The sequence below is a fragment of the Anomaloglossus baeobatrachus genome, chromosome 5 (genome assembly GCF_048569485.1).
Source record: "Anomaloglossus baeobatrachus isolate aAnoBae1 chromosome 5, aAnoBae1.hap1, whole genome shotgun sequence".
NCBI lineage: Eukaryota > Metazoa > Chordata > Amphibia > Anura > Aromobatidae > Anomaloglossus > Anomaloglossus baeobatrachus.
Genome location: NC_134357.1, coordinates 351,310,269 through 351,330,163, shown reverse-complemented (window position 1 = coordinate 351,330,163; position 19,895 = coordinate 351,310,269). Strand labels below are relative to the sequence as shown.

Below are 19,895 nucleotides of genomic sequence, written 5' to 3'. Positions count from 1 at the left end.
ATAATTAAAAAAACCCACAAACCTTGAGGAGCCCTGTTCTTCTTGGCACCTTTTAAGCTTGCCCTTTGTCATAGAGGCTATGACCTCAAACTGACTGCATGATCTGTACCCAAATATCTGACAAAAATGACACTAAGAAATGTTCTGAGTTTGGTAGTATGGCACCTGAAGCTTTGGGCCTTATATCTAGATTATATGTCAGACTGTATTGCTATTGGGGCATCCTGGTAATATTGTCATTATACCAGTAGTAGTGTTATATATTGTTCCATATTCCGCAGAGGAGGTCCTTTGCGCCGTCCACTCCTTTGACTGGTAGACGATACCTGAAGGAGAAGGAGGCGGTAATCACTCCCGTCTCATCAGCGACACAGTGTGTGAGTAAGCTGCAGAGCATGGTGAGCGGCCTCCGGAATACCCCCAGCGACCAGCTGATAAGTATCTTCAAGTAGGTATCTGCTACTCTTACTTTGTGCTCCACTATATTAGCGGGGGAGGTGTCAGACGTGTCTTGTTTTCCTGTAGGTCATGTGCCCGTAATCCAGTGGAAAATATACAGAACACTGTGAATGATGTTCAGAGACGCTTCTGTCATCATTACACCCAGCCATCAGGGGATCAGCCTGGTTCTCATATTGGTAAGTTGCAGAAACTATTTCCTTGTGTTAAGGTGAACTCTTAATCAGAGATCACTAGTTGCCTACTGCCTGGTCTAAATGGTGTGGATCGAGTGCATGTTGCCTACTGCCTGGTCTAAATGGTGTGGATCGAGTGCATGCTTGAAAAATGAGATCAGACACAGTCGGATATTCATCTTTCCTCGACAGAAGTCAGCCCATGCTCTGCCTTTATTACAACTGAGCTTGCTCTGATATAACCTTGCAAAGGGGAATGTCCGGATGTGTTCATTGGTCAGTGGGTCGAACAATGTGTTAGTCCATGAGCTGATTGGTGGGCGTCATTGTAGGCGGGTCTATGACATCATTGGATGGATCCATGGTGATGGTGATGGGAGGGACGTCATCTGGTGGATCCATGCTGATGGTTTGGTCTGTGATGTCATCTGATCTTTGGGTTGGTCTTCTAGCTTGACCAGGGGTCTTCCCTTATATGGTATCTTCTTACACCTGGACATTCCTTGCATTCCAGGCAAGGTGTGGAGAAACAGGCAATGGCAGCCATCTTTATATCTGTGTCATGTATATGATCTGAAACCTGAATTATGTAAGGCAAATCAACATATTTCCCACAATCCCTTGTCAAGAAGTTAATTAAGTATTTCATCTTATGGCTCTCCTCAACACTTGGACTGGTGTGTGGGTTGTATTTTTTTTTTTTTTTTTAAATTGGCCATTACTATTGCAGCAATGCTAGCGCACATCACCATCTACGATGGCTGAACTCTGATTTCCTGCAGAGGTGATGTGCGCTGCAGCAGCCTATAAAACAAAACCAAATGGGCAGAGGAGAGATGTGGCTGAAACAGCGGAGGGTGAATAACTGCTCTCTCCATTATTTTAACCTAGATTAAGCAGCCTGAAGAGGGTTATTTTTTTGGAAAAACCCTCCAACCTGTTTTAATTAAAAAAAAAAAAAAAAAAAATTAATAAATAAAAATGCTAAACTGTAATGTTTGCATCGAAAACCACCTAGACCAGTTTGTTTTCTATTTTCAGACTTTGCTATTAATAGATGGAAACTGGCAGAGATTTTGTACTATAAAGTTCTGGAATCCATTGTTTTTCAAGAAATCAGGAGACTTAATGGGAAAGATTTAACGGTAAGATGAGCAACTACTTGACCTTTCTGCACCTTGATGTTTAATGTATATTATAAACAGCGGTGAAATCCAATCCATATTCATATCATTGACTAAGGGTCTGTGCACACTGGGAAAATGTGTTTAAATAAAATCCGCACCCTCTGGCAGAATTCCGCACCCGCGGCAAAAAAACGCACCCAAAATCCGCATGCGGTTAATTGTGGTTTCTCTGACGCCTCATTGGGGGACACAGGACCATGGGTGTTATGCTGCCTATCCATAGGAGGACACTAAGTAGATGCAAAAGCATAGCTCCTCCTCTGCAGTATACACCCCCCTGGCCGGGCCAGGCAACCCCAGTTTTAGCTTAGTGTCTATAGGAGGCACATCTCTGCAGACTACTGCAGCAAGATTTTTTTCTTTTTAGAGGACGACGGTTCCTTCGGGGACCGATCTCCTCCCAAAACCATCAACAGGCGGGAACGCGGAGTGTTGCCTCCCCGGACCACCTCCTGCGACGCTGGATCCTGGGCTGTTCTCACTGGACGACAGGTCTCATGGCACTGATTTTCCAGAGTTCAGAGCAGATGAAAACTTCCTCAGCCCCTCTTGCAGGCTCTGAGTTGATATTCGCTCCGCACCAGCGTGACCAGACTGCCATCTCCACAGGAGCTGAGGTGAGAGATTTCCGATTTTTCCAGAGCATTCCTCAGTCCCTCTGGCAGGCTCTGAGTTGATACACGTTCTGTGACCGGGCACAGCAGGCGTTAGAATCTGCACACTGGCTCCCTGACAGGAAACTGGAGCAAAGGTCACATTGACTGGATGCACATGGGCTGTGATTGCAGACACCTGCAGAGCATTCCACCTGTGGCGAGGGGAGGGGACAACTTCCTGGACTAAGTGCACCCGCAGCTGCGGTACACTTAGGCTATGTGCGCACTTACCGGATTTTGCCGCGGATTTTCCGCGGATTTGCTGCATGTTTTGCTGCAGAAAATGTTCATAACATCTCTGCAGTGAATCACCAGCAAATCCTATGGAGAAAAAAAATCCTGTGCGGACTGGGCGGAATTTGACAGCTGCATGTTTTGCTGCGGGAATCCCGCAGCAAAAACAAGTGCATGTCACTTCTTTTCCGCACATCGCTGCGGGATTTCACTCCATTGACTCCAATGTTAATCATGAAATCCCGCAGGGAATAACGCAGGCAGCAAATTCTGTGCGGTTCACTGCGTTTTCCTGCGTTATTCCCTGCGGTATTTCGCGGTTTACCTCCGGTAATGTGCATCGCTTGTCTGCGGTTTTGCAGGGAAGTGATGTCATTACAGGAAGAGGAAGCCGTGCAGAGTAAACACACACATAGAACACAGACACAGACATCACAGACATAGAACACATAGACACAGACACATAGAACACACATAGAAAGAAAACGGAAATATAGAAAAAAAAGAACGTGGGCTCCGCTGCATATTTACCTTCCAGCCAAGGTAAGCACACAGCGGCGGCCCGGTATTCTCAGGCTGGGGAGGGAGAGGGGCAGGGGTAATGTCCCCCGCCTCACTCCCCCTCCGGCAGCCGAGAATATCAGCCGCAGCTGCCCCGGCATTGTCGCATGCATTATGCGGCAATGCCGGCGTGTCCTCGGCTCTTCTTGCCACCGTGTAGCAGTGGTGGCAAGGTAATACAAGGGGTTAATGGTGATGGGGGACCACCGCCATTAACTCCAGGCTTGATCATGGCAGCGTCTATGTGACAGCTGACATGATCAACCCGTAAGTAAAGTGAATAAAACAGACACCGAAAAATCCTATATTTTAAATAAAACAAACAAGCCTCGTTCACCCTTTTATTAACCCCCCCAAACAAAGCTCCGGCGTAATCCAGGTCCGACGTCCTGCGCTGCTTCCATCCAGCCGCGACTGTCACAGACACAGCGCTGAATGAATGCAGCAGACAGCAGAGGTAATTACCGGTCATTTCCCACGGCCGGTAATGTGAACTCACTGCCGACCGTGGGAAATGCAGCGATCTGTCCTCTATCCCTCTATCTGTCCCTCTATCTGTCCCTCTATCTGTCCCTCTATCTGTCCCTCTATCTGTCCCTCTATCTGTCCCTCTATCTGTCCCTCTATCTGTCCCTCTATCTGTCCCTCTATCTGTCCCTCTATCTGTCCGTCTGTCTATCTATCTATCCCTCTATCTATTCTTCTATCTACTATCTCAGAATTAAATGACTTTTTTTTTTTTTTTTCAATGTGCTTTATTGCATTGAATGCAATAAAGCACATCCCAACCCGCACGCGGCAAATCCGCGGCAATACCGCGAATAATACCGCGGTAAAACCGCGGCAAACCACATGCGGTTTCCCGCGGTTTTTTACCGCGGGTGCGGTAATCTTTGAGGGCATGCGGAATTTTCTCAAGAAAATTCCACTTCCCAGTGCGCACAGGGCCTTATAGAGGTTTTTCTGTCCACCATTGTTGTACAGGGCTGGAGGAGGGAAGGGGAGTCCCTTCCCACCATTTTTTTGTTATTATATTTTCTCATGCCTTCTTGTCAGAGCTAAGCCCTGCCCCCTACGACACTCGATAAGCCACACTCCCTCACGAAAGCGCGCGTAACCCTCCTCACACAGGATCTGCAGAGCATTGCTGCAGAGCATTGCTCCCTCTTGTTGTGATCAGAGCCTGTGGGCGTCTCTCAGAGCTGGCTTCCTCCTTCCCACAGGAACTGTGACGCAGGAGGGGGAAAGGGTCATCAGGGTTCTGGATGAGTTATAGCCTCCCTTACATATTAACTCTGCAGAGCATTGCTCCCTCATTACAATCAGAGTTTGTGACTCATCGGCCAGGGGCTGCAGTCACAGGTTTTATGCCCTGCACAACTACAGCAACAACTATAAGACTATTAATGTATCCTGCCACACTGAGCTACTAGGGGATGATAGCCCCTCTTCCTTCTGTGAGTCCGGTGCCTTTTTAGCCCCGCCACTACCGCAGCAACCGCTGCCAGCCCAGAGCCTACGGCTCCCAGTCCCCCAGAATGGGCACAGTTCCCAGAACCTGGTGCTGGCTATGCAACATCGTCCTCACACCCATCGGGGTCCCTGGACAGAACGCAGCCTGATGACACCTCTGTAGAGGGTCCTTTTGATAAGAATCAGCCCTCTGCTTCACCGGTTGCAGATCAGAAAAAGGGCATGACCCCCATGGGTCTCCCTCTGGGGTTCACAGATGGGGTTCTCCCACATGTTCCGCGGTCTCTGGGGAGCCGGAGGAAGGGGAATGATGTTTGTACCAGGATGATTCCTTGGTTTCAACCTCCCCGAGCGATCAAGCTACGATGGACTCCCTTATTGCAGCAATCTACCAAAACTCTGCATGTGGAAGATCTCCCATCCACTACTACTGACCCTGCGGTCTCCTTTAAAAGGGTGAAGAAACTTCAAAAAAAAGAAAAGAGCTTTTTGACGGCGCTTCGGTATCCGTAAACTCATGGAGTCCCGGTACCCCTTTGGCTTAGCTGTCTCTAAGGGCTGGGCCGATCCGGCCTCGGTGGACCCTCACCCGGCTTCTGCCTGCCTGAAGGACCCTCCTGTCTTTTTTACTTGATGGATCCTCCTTCAAGGACCTGACAGACAAGTGGAGCAGCTCGATCACTCTGCCTCGAGGCCGCGGGTCCCTCTCCCCTTCCGTGTGGGTCGCACAGGCACCAGGACTACCAGTTTTCCTCAGACCCTCACAGATGTAACTGTTCACATTGCTGCGGCGGCGGAGTACCTCATGCAGGCCTCCCTCGGCGCTGCTACCTGCACAGTTATTGCCGCCTCAAATACCATAGCCATCCGTAAGGCCCTCTGGTTCCGATAATGGAGAGTGGACTCTGTCTCTAAGAAGCCTCTCACAGTACTCCTTTCCAGACCGATGGTTTGCCGATCGTCTGGACAGGCTCTTTTTTTTTTTTTGTCCGATGCCACGGGAGGAAAAGAGTACCTTTCTCCCCCAACTCTAGCCCAGGATGTTTTTTACTAGACACGCAGGGCCCGACCTTCTCAGCCCTCCCCGAGTCCACCTCGTCCTGGCAGTCTAGACAAAGACCGAGAAGTCTCGTCCTTCTCCATCTGGGCCGCCGCCTCAGACCACAAATGGGTCTGATACCTTGTCTTCCGGTTACCACATTGAATTCTGGACCCGATCCCCTGGTCAGTCTTTTCTCTCAAAACCCCCCCCAAACGCTCCAAAACACCACGAGGCCTTCTCCTCAGCAATCCACTCCCTCCAAACGGCGGGGGTGATGGTACCTGTTCCGGACGGCGAGAGGTTCAAGGCTATACCTATCTATCGTGGTCGCCAAAGAAAGACTGGTCAGTTCGTCCCATCCTGGACCTCTAACACCTGAGCAAACATGTGCATGTAAGGAGATTCAGAATGGACTTCCTAGGGTCCATTATTACCTTTATGGTCGAAGGAGAATTCCTTGCTTCCCTAGCTATCAGGGACGCGTACCTGCACATACCCATCGCTCCAGCTCACCAAAGTTTCTTTGTCGCTCCATTGGGAGACCCAGACACTCGGGTGTATAGCTTATGCCTCCGGAGGCCACACAAAGTATTACACTAAAAGTGTAAAGCCCCTCCCCTTCTGCCTATACACCCCCTGTACATCACGGGCTCCTCAGTTTTTATGCTTTGTGCGAAGGAGGCTGACATCCACGCATAGCTCCACAGCTTAGTCAGCAGCAGCTGCTGACTAGGTCGGATGGAAGAAAAGAGGGCCCATAACAGGGCCCCCAGCATGCTCCCTTCTCACCCCACTTTGTCGGCGGTGTTGTTAAGGTTGAGGTACCCATTGCGGGTACGCAGGCAGGAGCCACATGCTGTTTTCCTTCCCCATCCCTTATGGGCTCTGGGTGAAGTGGGATCTGAATCGGTATCGTCAGGGACAAGGCCCTGCTACTGTGAGGTACTCTGTGTCCCCGTGGGGACCGCGCATGGAGCGCTTGTGCCATACACATTGCAGCACTGCTGGGTGTGTTAGTGCACCGGGGACTACCGCGCGGCCGCACTTATTGCCGGCCGCGCTTATAACTTTAGTCCCCGGCTTCTGCGGCCTAGTACCGCATATTCCCGCCCACAGGCCTGCCAGTCAGGGGAAGGGCGGGACGCTGCACAGATCGTCAGCGCTGAGGGCTGGAGCATACATTAGTATCCTCCTCCCTCCTCACTCAGTACACTGGGGCACTAGATTCCCGCACTTTCTTGGGCACGCCCACGGTCCCCTCCTCCCCACAGAACGCCGACAGCCATTCCTGTCAGCGATTCAGACGCTGGAGAGGAGAGACAACACAAGGAGACCCAGGCAGGGAATCTGGTGATCACACAACCGCTCTGAGCGGTCGGTAAGCAGCACCTGAGTGCCGAAGTGTGTGTGTGTGTGTGTATATATATATATATATATATATATATATATATATATATATATATATATATATATATATATATATATATATATATATATATATATATATATATATATATATATATATATATATATATATATATATATATATATATATATATATATATATATTTGCACTGTACGGTCGCTCTGTTGATTTTTGGCTATATACCCTCCTGGATTGTTCTCAGAGGAGACAACAGCATGTCGTCCGCAAAAAGCAAGGGTGCCAAAGCACAGGCTTACTTTGCAACCTGTACCTCATGTGCAGCTATACTACCGGCAGGTTCCACTGACCCTCATTGTGTGCAATGCTCGGCCCCTGTGGCACTTACTCAGCCGGAGCCTCTGCTACAGGTGGCCCAGGTGGAACCACCTGCTACCACTGTCCAGGTGACAGGGACGGAGTTTGCAGCTTTTGCTGACAAACTGTCTGAGAGTATGGATAAATGGTCTGCTAAAATACTAGAAGCCTTACAGTCCAGACCGGTGATTCAGGCCCCGGGCACTGTTCAATCTTTGACCCCAGGTCCCCCTCAATTGGAACAGCAAAGTGTCCCTGGGGTGACCCATAGGTCCCAGGGTAAGGTCTCTGAAACGGATCGCAGTCCCAGGCCGCCTAAGCGGGCTCGCTGGGAAATTCCCTCCACCTCATCACACTGTTCAGGGTCTCAGCAGGAGGACTCTCTGGAGGATAAAGCGGAGGTAACAGATCAGGATTCTGATCATGAAGCCGCTCTCAACCTTGATACACCTGAAGGTGACGCCGTAGTGAATGACCTTATAGCGACCATCAATCAGGTGTTGGATATTTCTCCCCCAGCTCCTACAATTGAGGAGTCAGCTTCTCAGGAGAAATTCCGTTTCAGGTTTCCCAAGCGTACATTGAGTACGTTTCTGGATCATTCTGACTTCAGAGAGGCTGTCCAGAAAAACCGAGACTGTCCAGACAAGCGTTTTTCCAAGCGCCTTAAGGATACACGTTATCCCTTCCCCCCCTGATGTGGTCAAGGGCTGGACTCAGTGTCCTAAGGTGGATCCTCCAATCTCCAGACTGGCGGCTAGATCCATAGTTGCAGTGGAAGATGGGGCTTCGCTCAAAGATGCCACTGACAGACAGATGGAACTATGGTTGAAATCCATCTATGAAGCTATCGGCGCGTCTTTTGCTCCAGCATTCGCAGCCGTATGGGCACTCCAAGCTATCTCAGCTTGTCAGGCGCAGATTAATACAGTCACACGTACATCTGTTCCGCAAGTGGTGTCCTTAACCACTCAGGCGTCGGCGTTTGCGTCCTACGCCATTAATGCTATCCTGGACTCTGCGAGCCGTACGGCGGTAGCATCCGCCAATTCGGTGGTAGTCCGCAGGGCCATGTGGCTACGTGAATGGAAGGCAGACTCTGCTTCCAAAAAGTTCTTAACCGGTTTGCCATTGTCTGGCGACCGCTTGTTTGGTGAGCGATTGGATGAAATCATTAAACAATCCAAGGGAAAGGACTCATCCTTACCCCAGTCCAAACCAAACAGACCTCAACCACGGAAGGTACAATCGAGGTTTCGGTCCTTTCGGACCGCGGGCAGGTCTCAATTCTCCTCGTCCAAAAGGCCTCAGAAAGATCAGAGGAACTCCGACTCATGGCGGTCTAAGTCACGTCCTAAAAAGACCGCCGGAGGAACCGCTCCCAAAGCGGCCTCCTCATGACTTTCGGCCTCCTCAAACCGCATCCTCGGTCGGTGGCAGGCTCTCCCGCTTTTGCGACACCTGGCTGCCACAGGTAAAAGACCGATGGGTGAGAGACATTCTATCTCAAGGTTACAGGATAGAGTTCAGCTCTCGTCCTCCGACTCGTTTCTTCAGAACATCTCCGCCCCCCGAAAGAGCCGATGCTCTTCTGCAGGCGGTGTGCACTCTGAAGGCGGAAGGAGTGGTGATACCTGTTCCTCTTCAGCAACGGGGTCACGGTTTTTACTCCAACTTGTTCGTGGTGCCAAAAAAGGACGGATCCTTCCGTCCTGTTCTGGACCTAAAACTGCTCAACAAGCATGTGAAAATCAGGCGGTTCCGGATGGAATCGCTCCGCTCCGTCATCGCCTCAATGTCCCAAGGAGATTTCCTGGCATCAATCGACATCAAAGATGCTTATCTCCACGTACCGATTGCACCAGAGCATCAGCGCTTCCTGCGTTTCGCCATAGGTGACGAACACCTTCAGTTCGTGGCACTGCCTTTTGGCCTGGCGACAGCCCCACGGGTCTTCACCAAGGTTATGGCAACAATGGTGGCAATCCTACACTCCCAGGGACCCTCGGTGATCCCTTACTTAAACGATCTGCTTGTCAAGGCACCCTCTCAAGGGGCATGCCAACACAGCCTGAACATTGCTCTGGAGACTCTCCAGAGTTTCGGGTGGATCATCAATTTTCCAAAGTCAAATCTGACACCGGCCCAATCACTGACATATCTTGGCATGGAGTTTCATACTCTCTCAGCGATAGTGAAGCTTCCGCTGAACAAACAGCGTTCACTACAGACAGGGGTGCAATCTCTCCTTCAAGGCCAGTCACACCCCCTGAGGCGCCTCATGCACTTCCTAGGGAAGATGGTGGCAGCAATGGAGGCAGTTCCTTTTTGCGCAGTTTCATCTGCGCCCACTTCAATGGGACATTCTCCGCAAATGGGACAGGAAGTCGACGTCCCTCGACAGGAACGTCTCCCTTTCGCGGGCAGCCAAGGCTTCCCTTCAGTGGTGGCTTCTCCCCACTTCTCTGTCGAAGGGGAAATCCTTCCTGCCCCCATCCTGGGCGGTGGTCACGACGGACGCGAGCCTGTCAGGGTGGGGAGCGGTCTTTCTCCACCACAGGGCTTAGGGTACTTGGACTCAGACAGAGTCCTCCCTTCAGATCAATGTTCTGGAGATAAGGGCAGTGTATCTTGCCCTAAAGGCGTTCCAGCCGTGGCTGGAAGGCAAACAGATCTGAATTCAGTCGGACAACTCCACAGCGGTGGCATACATCAACCACCAAGGCGGGACACGCAGTCGGCAAGCCTTCCAGGAAGTCCGGCGGATTCTGCTGTGGGTGGAAGCCACAGCCTCCACCATATCCGCAGTTCACATCCCGGGCGTAGAAAACTGGGAAGCAGACTTTCTCAGTCGCCAGGGCATGGACGCAGGGGAATAGTCCCTTCACCCGGACGTGTTTCAGGAGATCTGTTGCCGCTGGGGCATGCCGGACGTCGACCTAATGGCGTCCCGGCACAACAACAAGGTCCCGACATTCATGGCACGGTCTCAAGATCACAGAGCTCTGGCGGCAGACGCCTTAGTTCAGGATTGGTCGCAGTTTCAACTCCCTTATGTGTTTCCTCCTCTGGCACTGTTGCCCAGAGTGTTACGCAAGATCAGGGCCGACTGCCGCCGCGCCATCCTCGTCGCTCCAGACTGGCCGAGGAGGTCGTGGTACCCGGATCTGTGGCATCTCACGGTCGGCCAACCGTGGGCGCTACCAGACCGACCAGACTTGCTGTCTCAAGGGCCGTTTTTCCATCTGAATTCTGCGGCCCTCAACCTGACTGTGTGGCCATTGAGTCCTGGATCCTAGCGTCTTCAGGGTTATCCCAAGAGGTCATTGCTACTATGAGACAGGCTAGGAAACCAACGTCCGCCAAGATCTACCACAGGACGTGGAAGATATTCCTGTCGTGGTGCTCTGCTCAGGGTTTTTTCTCCCTGGCCATTTACCTTGCCCACTTTTCTGTCCTTCCTTCAATCCGGATTGGAAAAGGGTTTGTCGCTCGGCTCCCTTAAGGGACAAGTCTCTGCGCTCTCTGTGTTTTTTCAGAAGCGCCTAGCCAGACTTCCACAGGTACGCACGTTCCTGCAGGGGGTTTGTCACATCTTCCCTCCTTACAAGCGTCCGTTAGAACCCTGGGATCTGAACAGGGTGCTGATGGCTCTTCAGAAACCACCGTTCGAGCCAATGAGGGATATTTCTCTCTCGCGCCTTTCGCAGAAAGTGGTCTTCCTAGTAGCAGTCACTTCACTTCGGAGAGTGTCTGAGCTAGCAGCGTTGTCGTGCAAAGCCCCTTTCCTGGTGTTTCACCAGGACAAGGTGGTTCTGCGTCCGGTTCCGGAATTTCTCCCTAAGGTGGTATCCCCCTTTCATCTCAATCAGGATATCTCCTTACCCTCTTTTCTTCGGCGCTCTATTGGGAGACCCAGACGATTGGGTGTATAGCACTGCCTCCGGAGGCCACACAAAGCAATTACACTAAAAAGTGTAAGGCCCCTCCCCTTCTGGCTATACACCCCCAGTGGGATCACTGGCTCACCAGTTTTCTGCTTTGTGCGAAGGAGGTCAGACATCCACGCATAGCTCCACTGTTTGTAGTCAGCAGTAGCTGCTGGCTATATCGGATGGAAGAAAAGAGGGCCCATATGGGGCCCCCAGCATGCTCCCTTCTCACCCGCGGTGGTGCTTGTAAGGTTGAGGTACCTATTGCTGGTACAGAGGCTGGAGCCCACATGCTGTTTTCCTTCCACATCCCCTGGAGGGCTCTGTGGAAGTGGGATCTTGCCGGCCCCCAAGCCCTGAGGCCGGGCTCCATCCACAGACCCAGAGAACCTGCTGGATTTGGAGCGGGAGTGCCGTTCAGGGACAAGGCCCTGCAACTTTCAGGTACTCTGTGTCCCCGGCAGGCACGGACACTCTCAAGGCTTGCTGAGCGTTATAGTGCGCCGGGGACAGTAGCGCTGTGCGCTGGGGTTAGGTCACTGCAGCTTTGCTGAGTGACGTTACATGTTGGGAACTACTGCGCCGACCGCTACTGGAGCGGCGGCGCAGCTGCGACTTGTGGTGCGCCGGGGACTTTGCGCCGACCGCGCTTTTACGGCGGCGGCGCTTCTAACTTTAGCCCCCGGCTTCTGCGGCCTAGCGCCGCTTCGTTCCCGCCCCCACCCTGTCAATCAGGGTAGGGGAGAGACGCTGCTCAATTGGCAGCGCCGAGGGCTGGAGCTTTATTTACATGCTCCAGCCCTCTCACTAGGCACAGTGGGAAGCAGGCTTCCCGCTCTTCTTCGTCTGTATACGCCCAGGGCCCGCCCCCCCCTCTCCACAAGGACGCCGGCAGCCATTACACATGCAGTCTGGCTGGGGAAAGGCAGCAGGCTCTGGGAGACCCAGACTAAAGGGATTTCGGCGACCACACACCCGCTCCTAAGCGGGCGGTAAGCTGCACTTTAGTGCTGGCCCCACTAGTGCCTCAGTGTTATATTAGTGTACTTTTTTCTTGGTACCATATATATATATATATATAGTTGCACTGTAAGGTCGCTTCTTGGCTGGACACCCTGTACTGCTCTGAGGAGGCAGCAACATGTCATCCGCAAAACGCAAGGGTGCCAAGGCACAGGCTGTGTACACTGTTTGTACTGCATGTGGGGCTGATCTACCGGCAGGCTCCAATGACTCACATTGTGTGCAATGTTCAGTCCCAGTGGCACTTCGTCAGCCAGAGCCTATGGTGGTAGTGGCCCAGGCAGAGACGCCTGTGAACCCTGCCCCGGTGACGGGGACAGACTTTGCAGTTTTTGCTGATAAAATGTCTGTGACTATGACAAAAATCCTGGAGACCTTGCAGTCCAGGCCAGTTACTCAGACCATGGACACTGCTGTGTCTATGCTCTCCGGTCCCCCTCAGTTGGAACTAATCCGTACTTCAAGGGGGTCTCAAGCATCACAGGCTGAAGTCTCTGACTCAGATGACAGTCCCAGGCAGCCTAAGCGTGCTCGCTGGGAAAGACCCTCCACGTCATCACACTGCTCAGGGTCTCAGCGAGAAGAGTCTCTCTGTGATGAGACTGAGGACGGTGATCAGGATTCTAATCCTGGGGCCCCTCTCAATCTGGATGCCCCTGATGGTGACGCCATGGTTAATGACCTTATATCGGCAATTAATAGACTGTTGGATATTTCTCCCCCAGCCCCTTCTGCAGAGGAGGCAGCTGCACAGCAGGAGAAGTTCCATTTCCTGTATCCCAAGCGTAAATTAAGTGCTTTTTTGGATCACTCTGACTTCAGAGAATCGATCCAGAAACACGACGCTCATCCAGACAAGCGTTTCTCTAAACGTTCTAAGGATACCCGTTATCCTTTCTTCAGCGCTCTATTGGGAGACCCAGACGATTGGGGTATAGCTACTGCCCTCTGGAGGCCACACAAAGCACTACATCAAAAGTGCAAGGCCCCTCCCCCTCTGGCTATACCCCCCCGTGATATCACGGGTTCTCCAGTTTTAGCTTTGTGTGCGAAGGAGGTCAGACATTCCATGCATAGCTCCACAGATTTTAGTCAGCAGTAGCTGCTGACTATTTCGGATGGAAGAAAAGAGGACACATATAGTGTCCCCAGCATGCTCCCTTCTCACCCCTGGATGGTGTTGTAAGGTTGAGGTACCTATTGCTGGTACAGGGCTGGAGCCTGACATGCTGTTTTCCTTCCACATCCCCTTGTAGGGCTCTGTGGAAGTGGGATCCTGCCGGCCTCTCAGCTCTGACGCCGGGCTCCATCCACAGACCCATTAGAACCTGATGGAGACGGAGCAGGAGTACGATCAGGGACAGGCCCTGCATCATACAGGTACTCTGTGTCCCCGGCAGGCACAGACACACTCCGGGCTGGCTGGGTGTTGTAGTGCGCCGGGGACCGCAACGTTGGAGTTAGTGTCCCTACAGATTACTGGGGGATTTTTTGTGTATGGGAACGCAGCGCCGACCCCCTCTGGACCGGGCTGCGCTGCTGTGACTTGTGGTGCGCCGGGGATCCGCCGTCCGCGCTTTTACGGCGGCGGCGGTTATAAATTGAGTCCCCGGCTTTTTGGGCCTAGGACGCCGGCAGCTCCGATTCGTTCCCGCCCCCACCCTGTCATTCAGGGTAGGGGAGAGACGCTGTTCGCTAGCAGCGACGAGGGCTGGAGCCTGATTTACATGCTCCAGCCCTCACACTAGGCACAGAGGGAAGCAGGCTTCCCGCTCTTAGCCAGGAACGCCCAGGGCCCACCCCCTTTCCTCTCAGGACGCCGGCAGCCATTACATGCAGTCTGGCTGGAGGAAGGACGCAAGGCTCTGGGAGACCTGGACTAGGGGCTATCTGGCGACCACACACCCGCTTTTTAAGCGGGCGGTAAGCGATTTTTCTGTGCTGGTCCCTCTAGTGCCTCACGGTGTATCGGTGTACTGTGTACAGATATATAGATATTGTTTTTCTTGCACTGTGAGGTCGCTTCTGGCTGCTCTCCCAGATCACTCTGTGGAAGCAGCAACATGCCATCCTCAAAACGCAAGGCTGCCAAGGCCAGGGCTGTGTGTACTGCGTGTGCTGCATGTGGGGCTGATCTACCAGCAGGCTCCCATTGTGTGCAATGCTCCGACCCGGTGCTGCTTCGCCAGCCGGAGTCAGGAGAGGTAGTGACCCAGGCTGAGACGCTTGTAAGTTCTGCCCCGGTGACAGGGACAGACTTTGCAGTTTTTCCTGATAATATGTCTCTGTCTATGGCAAAAATCCTTGAAACCTTGCAATCTATGCATGGGGCTCAGTCTTTGGGCACGGCGAGGCCTCTGTCCTCAGGTCCCCCTCACTTGGAATTAATCCAGCCCACAGGGGGGTCCCCGGCTTCACAGGCCGAGGATTATGACTCAGATGATAGCCCCAGCCACCCTAAGCGAGCTCGCTGGGAAAGACCCTCGACGTCATCACACTGCTCAGGGTCTCAGCGCAATCAGTCTCCCTGTGATGTGTCTGATGAGAGTGATCAGGAATCCATTCCTGGAACCCCTCTCAACCTGGATACCCCTGATGGGGATGCCATGGTAAACGACCTTATCTCAGCCATCAATAGGCTGTTGGATATTTCTCCCCCAGCCCCTTCAGCAGAAGAGGCAGCGGCAGAGCAGGAGAAGTTTCGTTTCCTTTATCCCAAGCGTAAATTGAGTGCTTTCTTGGATCACTCTGACTTCAGAGAATCAATCCAGAAGCACGACGCTCACCCAGAAAGGCGTTTCTCTAAACGATCTAAAGATACGCGTTTCCCTTTCCCCCCTGAGGTGGTCAAGCGCTGGACACAGTGTCCAAAGGTAGACCCCCCGATTTCCAAACTCGCAGCTAGGTCCATAGTTGCAGTGGAGGATGGCGCTTCACTTAAAGATGCCAATGACAGACAGATGGACCTTTGGTTAAAATCTGTCTATGAAGCTATCGGCGCGTCGTTTGCTCCGGCATTCGCAGCCGTATGGGCACTCCAGGCTATTTCAGCTGGCTTAGCAAAAGTGGATGCTATCATACATCCAGCAGTGCCGCAAGTGGCGCATCTTACCACGCAGATGTCGGCGTTTGCGTCTTACGCTATCAATGCGGTCCTAGAATCTACCAGTCGCACCTCAATGGCGTCCGCCAATTCGGTAGTTTTGCGCAGAGCCTTGTGGTTAAAGGACTGGAAAGCAGATGCTGGTTCCAAAAAATGTTTAACCAGTTTGCCTTTATCTAGAGATAGACTGTTTGGCGAGCCATTGGCTGATATCATTAAGCAGTCCAAGGGTAAAGACTCCTCTTTACCACAACCCAGAACAACCAAACCTCAGCAGAAAAAGTGGCAGCAGAGGTTTCAGTCCTTTCGAGGTTCGGGCAAGACACCATTTACCTCGTCCAAAGGGACTCAGAGGACGCAAAGAAACTCAGATTCGTGGCGGGCTCACACGCGCCCCAAGAAAGCAAATGGAGGTACCGCTTCCAAAGCGGCTACCTCATGACTTCCAGCCCCCTCCCTCCGCATCGCCGGTCGGGGGCAGGCTCTCCCGCTTTTCCGGCATTTGGATGTCACAGGTCAAAGACCGGTGGGTGACGGACATTTTGTCTCGCGGGTACAGAATCGAGTTCAATTCTCGTCCTCCAGCTCGGTTCTTCAGAACCTCCCCACATCCAGACCGAGCAGATGCTCTGCTGCAGGCGGTGGACTCCCTAAGAGCGGAAGGAGTGGTGATCCCAGTCCCTCCTCAGGAACAAGGGCAAGGGTTTTACTCCAATCTCTTTGTGGTTCCAAAAAAGGACGGCTCGTTCCGTCCTGTTCTGGACCTAAAACGGCTCAACAAACATGTGCACGCCAGGAAGTTCCGGATGGAAACCCTGCGTTCTGTCATTGCCTCAATGTCCAGAGGAGACTTCCTTGCCTCAATAGACATCAAAGATGCTTATCTCCACGTGCCAATTGCTACAGAACATCAACGTTTTCTACGTTTTGTGATAGGAGACGACCATTTTCAGTTCGTAGCTCTGCCATTTGGTCTGGCGACAGCCCCACGGGTCTTCACCAAGGTCATGGCGGCGGTGGTAGCAGTCTTGCACTCTCAGGGACACTCGGTGATCCCTTACCTAGACGATTTATTGGTCAAAGCTCCCTCTCAAGAGGCATGTCAGCACAGCCTGAATGCTACGCTGGAGACCCTACAGTCTTTCGGATGGATCATCAACTTTCCAAAGTCGATCCTATCACCGACTCAATCACTAACGTATCTTGGCATGGAGTTTCATACTCTAGCAGCGATAGTGAAGCTTCCGCTGAACAAGCAGCGGTCACTACAGACAGGGGTGCAATCTCTTCTGCAGGGCCAGTTGCATCCCTTGCGGCGCCTCATGCATTTCCTAGGGAAGATGGTGGCAGCCATGGAAGCAGTTCCCTTTGCGCAATTTCATCTGCGCCCACTTCAATGGGACATTCTCCGCCAATGGGACGGGAAGTCAACGTCACTGGACAGGAAAGTCTCGCTTTCCCAGACGGCCAAGGACTCCCTACAATGGTGGCTCCTTCCCACCTCATTGTCTCAGGGAAGATCCTTCCTGCCCCCATCCTGGGCAGTAGTCACGACAGATGCGAGTCTGTCAGGGTGGGGAGCGGTATTTCTCCACCACAGGGCTCAGGGGACGTGGACTCCGCAGGAGTCCACCCTTCAGATCAATGTTCTGGAGATCAGAGCAGTGTATCTTGCTCTACTGGCCTTCCAACAGTGGCTGGAAGGGAAGCAGATCCGAATCCAATCGGACAACTCCACAGCGGTGGCATACATCAACCACCAAGGAGGGACGCGCAGTCGGCAAGCCTTCCAAGAAGTCCGGCGCATTCTAATGTGGGTGGAGGACACAGCATCCACCATATCCGCGGTTCACATCCCAGGCGTAGAAAACTGGGAAGCAGACTTCCTCAGTCGCCAGGGCATGGACGCAGGGGAATGGTCCCTTCACCCGGACGTGTTTCAGGAAATCTGTCGCCGCTGGGGAGTGCCGGACGTCGACCTAATGGCATCCCGGCACAACAACAAGGTCCCGGCATTCATGGCGAGGTCGCGCGATCAAAGAGCTCTGGCGGCAGACGCCTTGGTTCAAGATTGGTCGCAGTTTCAGCTCCCATACGTGTTTCCGCCTCTGGCGCTCTTGCCCAGAGTGCTACGCAAGATCAGATCCGAGTGCAGCCGCATCATACTCGTCGCTCCAGACTGGCCGAGGAGGTCGTGGTATCCGGATCTGTGGCATCTCACGATCGGTCGACCGTGGTCACTGCCAGACCGACCAGACTTACTGTCCCAAGGGCCGTTTTTCCATCAGAATTCTGCGGCCCTGAACCTGACTGTGTGGCCATTGAGTCCTGGATCCTAGCATCTGCAGGATTATCTCAAGGAGTCGTTGCCACAATGAGACAAGCTAGAAAGTCGAATTCGGCTAAGATCTACCACAGAACGTGGAAGATTTTCTTATCCTGGTGCTCTGCTCAGGGAGTGTCTCCCTGGCCATTTGCATTGCCCAAGTTTCTTTCCTTCCTGCAATCGGGGTTAGAAAAGGGCTTGTCGCTCAGCTCCCTTAAAGGGCAAGTTTCGGCACTATCCGTGTTTTTTCAGAAGCGTCTAGCACGTCTTTCTAAGGTGCGCACGTTCCTGCAGGGGGTCTGTCATATTGTGCCCCCGTACAAGCGGCCGTTAGATCCATGGGATCTGAACAGGGTACTAGTTGCTCTCCAGAAGCCGCCCTTCGAGCCTCTGAAGGAAGTTTCCTTTTCTCGGCTGTCACAGAAAGTGGCGTTTCTTGTTGCGATCACATCGCTTCGGCGAGTGTCTGAGCTGGCAGCTCTGTCATCCAAGGCTCCCTTCCTGGTGTTCCACCAGGACAAGGTAGTGCTGCGCCCTATTCCGGAGTTTCTCCCTAAGGTCGTATCCTCTTTTCATCTTAATCAGGATATATCCTTGCCTTCTTTTTGTCCTCATCCGGTTCACCGGTATGAAAAGGACTTACGTTTGCTAGATCTGGTGAGAGCACTCAGAATCTACATTTCCCGCACGGCGCCCATGCGCCGTGCCGATGCACTTTTTGTCCTTGTCGCTGGTCCGCGCAAGGGGTTGCAGGCTTCTAAAGCCACCCTGGCTCGATGGATCAAAGAACCAATTCTAGAGGCCTACCGTTCTGCGGGGCTTCCGGTTCCTTCAGGGCTAAAAGCCCACTCAACCAGAGCCGTGGGTGCGTCCTGGGCATTTCGTCACCAGGCTTCGGCTCAACAGGTGTGCCAGGCAGCTACCTGGTCCAGTCTGCACACTTTCACCAAGCATTATCAGGTGCATACCTATGCTTCGGCGGATGCCAGCTTAGGTAGAAGAGTCCTGCAGGCGGCAGTGACACCCCCGTAGGGGAGGGCTGTTTTGCAGCTCTAACATGAGGTATTTCTTTACCCACCCAGGGACAGCTTTTGGACGTCCCAATCGTCTGGGTCTCCCAATAGAGCGCTGAAGAAGAAGGGAATTTTGTTACTTACCGTAAATTCCTTTTCTTCTAGCTCTTATTGGGAGACCCAGCACCCGCCCTGTTGTCCTTCGGGATGTTTTTTTGTTGTTTGCGGGTACACATGTTGTTCATGTTGAACGGTTTTTCAGTTCTCCGATGTTATTCGGAGTTAATTTGTTTAAACCAGTTATTGGCTTCCTCCTTCTTGCTTTGGCACTAAAACTGGAGAACCCGTGATATCACGGGGGGGGTATAGCCAGAGGGGGAGGGGCCTTGCACTTTTGATGTAGTGCTTTGTGTGGCCTCCAGAGGGCAGTAGCTATACCCCAATCGTCTGGGTCTCCCAATAAGAGCTAGAAGAAAAGGAATTTACGGTAAGTAACAAAATTCCCTTCTTTCCCTCTGAGGTGGCCAAACGCTGGACCCAGTGTCCAAAGGTGGATCCCCCAATTTCCAAGCTTGCGGCTAGATCCATAGTCGCAGTAGAGGATGGCGCTTCACTTAAAGATGCCAACGACAGACAGATGGACCTTTGGTTGAAATCTGTCTATGAAGCTATCGGCGCGTCGTTTGCTCCAGCATTCGCGGCCGTGTGGGCACTCCAAGCTATTTCAGCGGGTTTAGCACAGGTGGATGCTATCATACATCCAGCAGTGCCGCAAGTGGCGTCCCTAACTTCGCAAATGTCTGCGTTTGCGACCTATGCTATCAATGCTGTCCTAGAATCTACGAGCCGTACCGCTATGGCGTCCGCCAATTCTGTGGTTTTGCGCAGAGCCTTGTGGTTAAAGGACTGGAAAGCAGATGCTGGTTCCAAAAAATGCTTAACCAGCTTGCCATTATCTAGAGACAGACT

General features: G+C 52.4%; 1 protein-coding gene across 1 annotated transcript in view; it reads left to right on the top strand.

Moving 5' to 3' along the window:
* Nucleotides 1-19,895, top strand: part of RBL1 (RB transcriptional corepressor like 1) — a 129,286-nt gene that overhangs the window by 40,386 nt on the left and 69,005 nt on the right. The window contains 3 exon segments of the mRNA XM_075351752.1: nt 282-448; nt 526-638; nt 1,677-1,780. Coding sequence (XP_075207867.1) covers nt 282-448; nt 526-638; nt 1,677-1,780 — 384 coding nt within the window.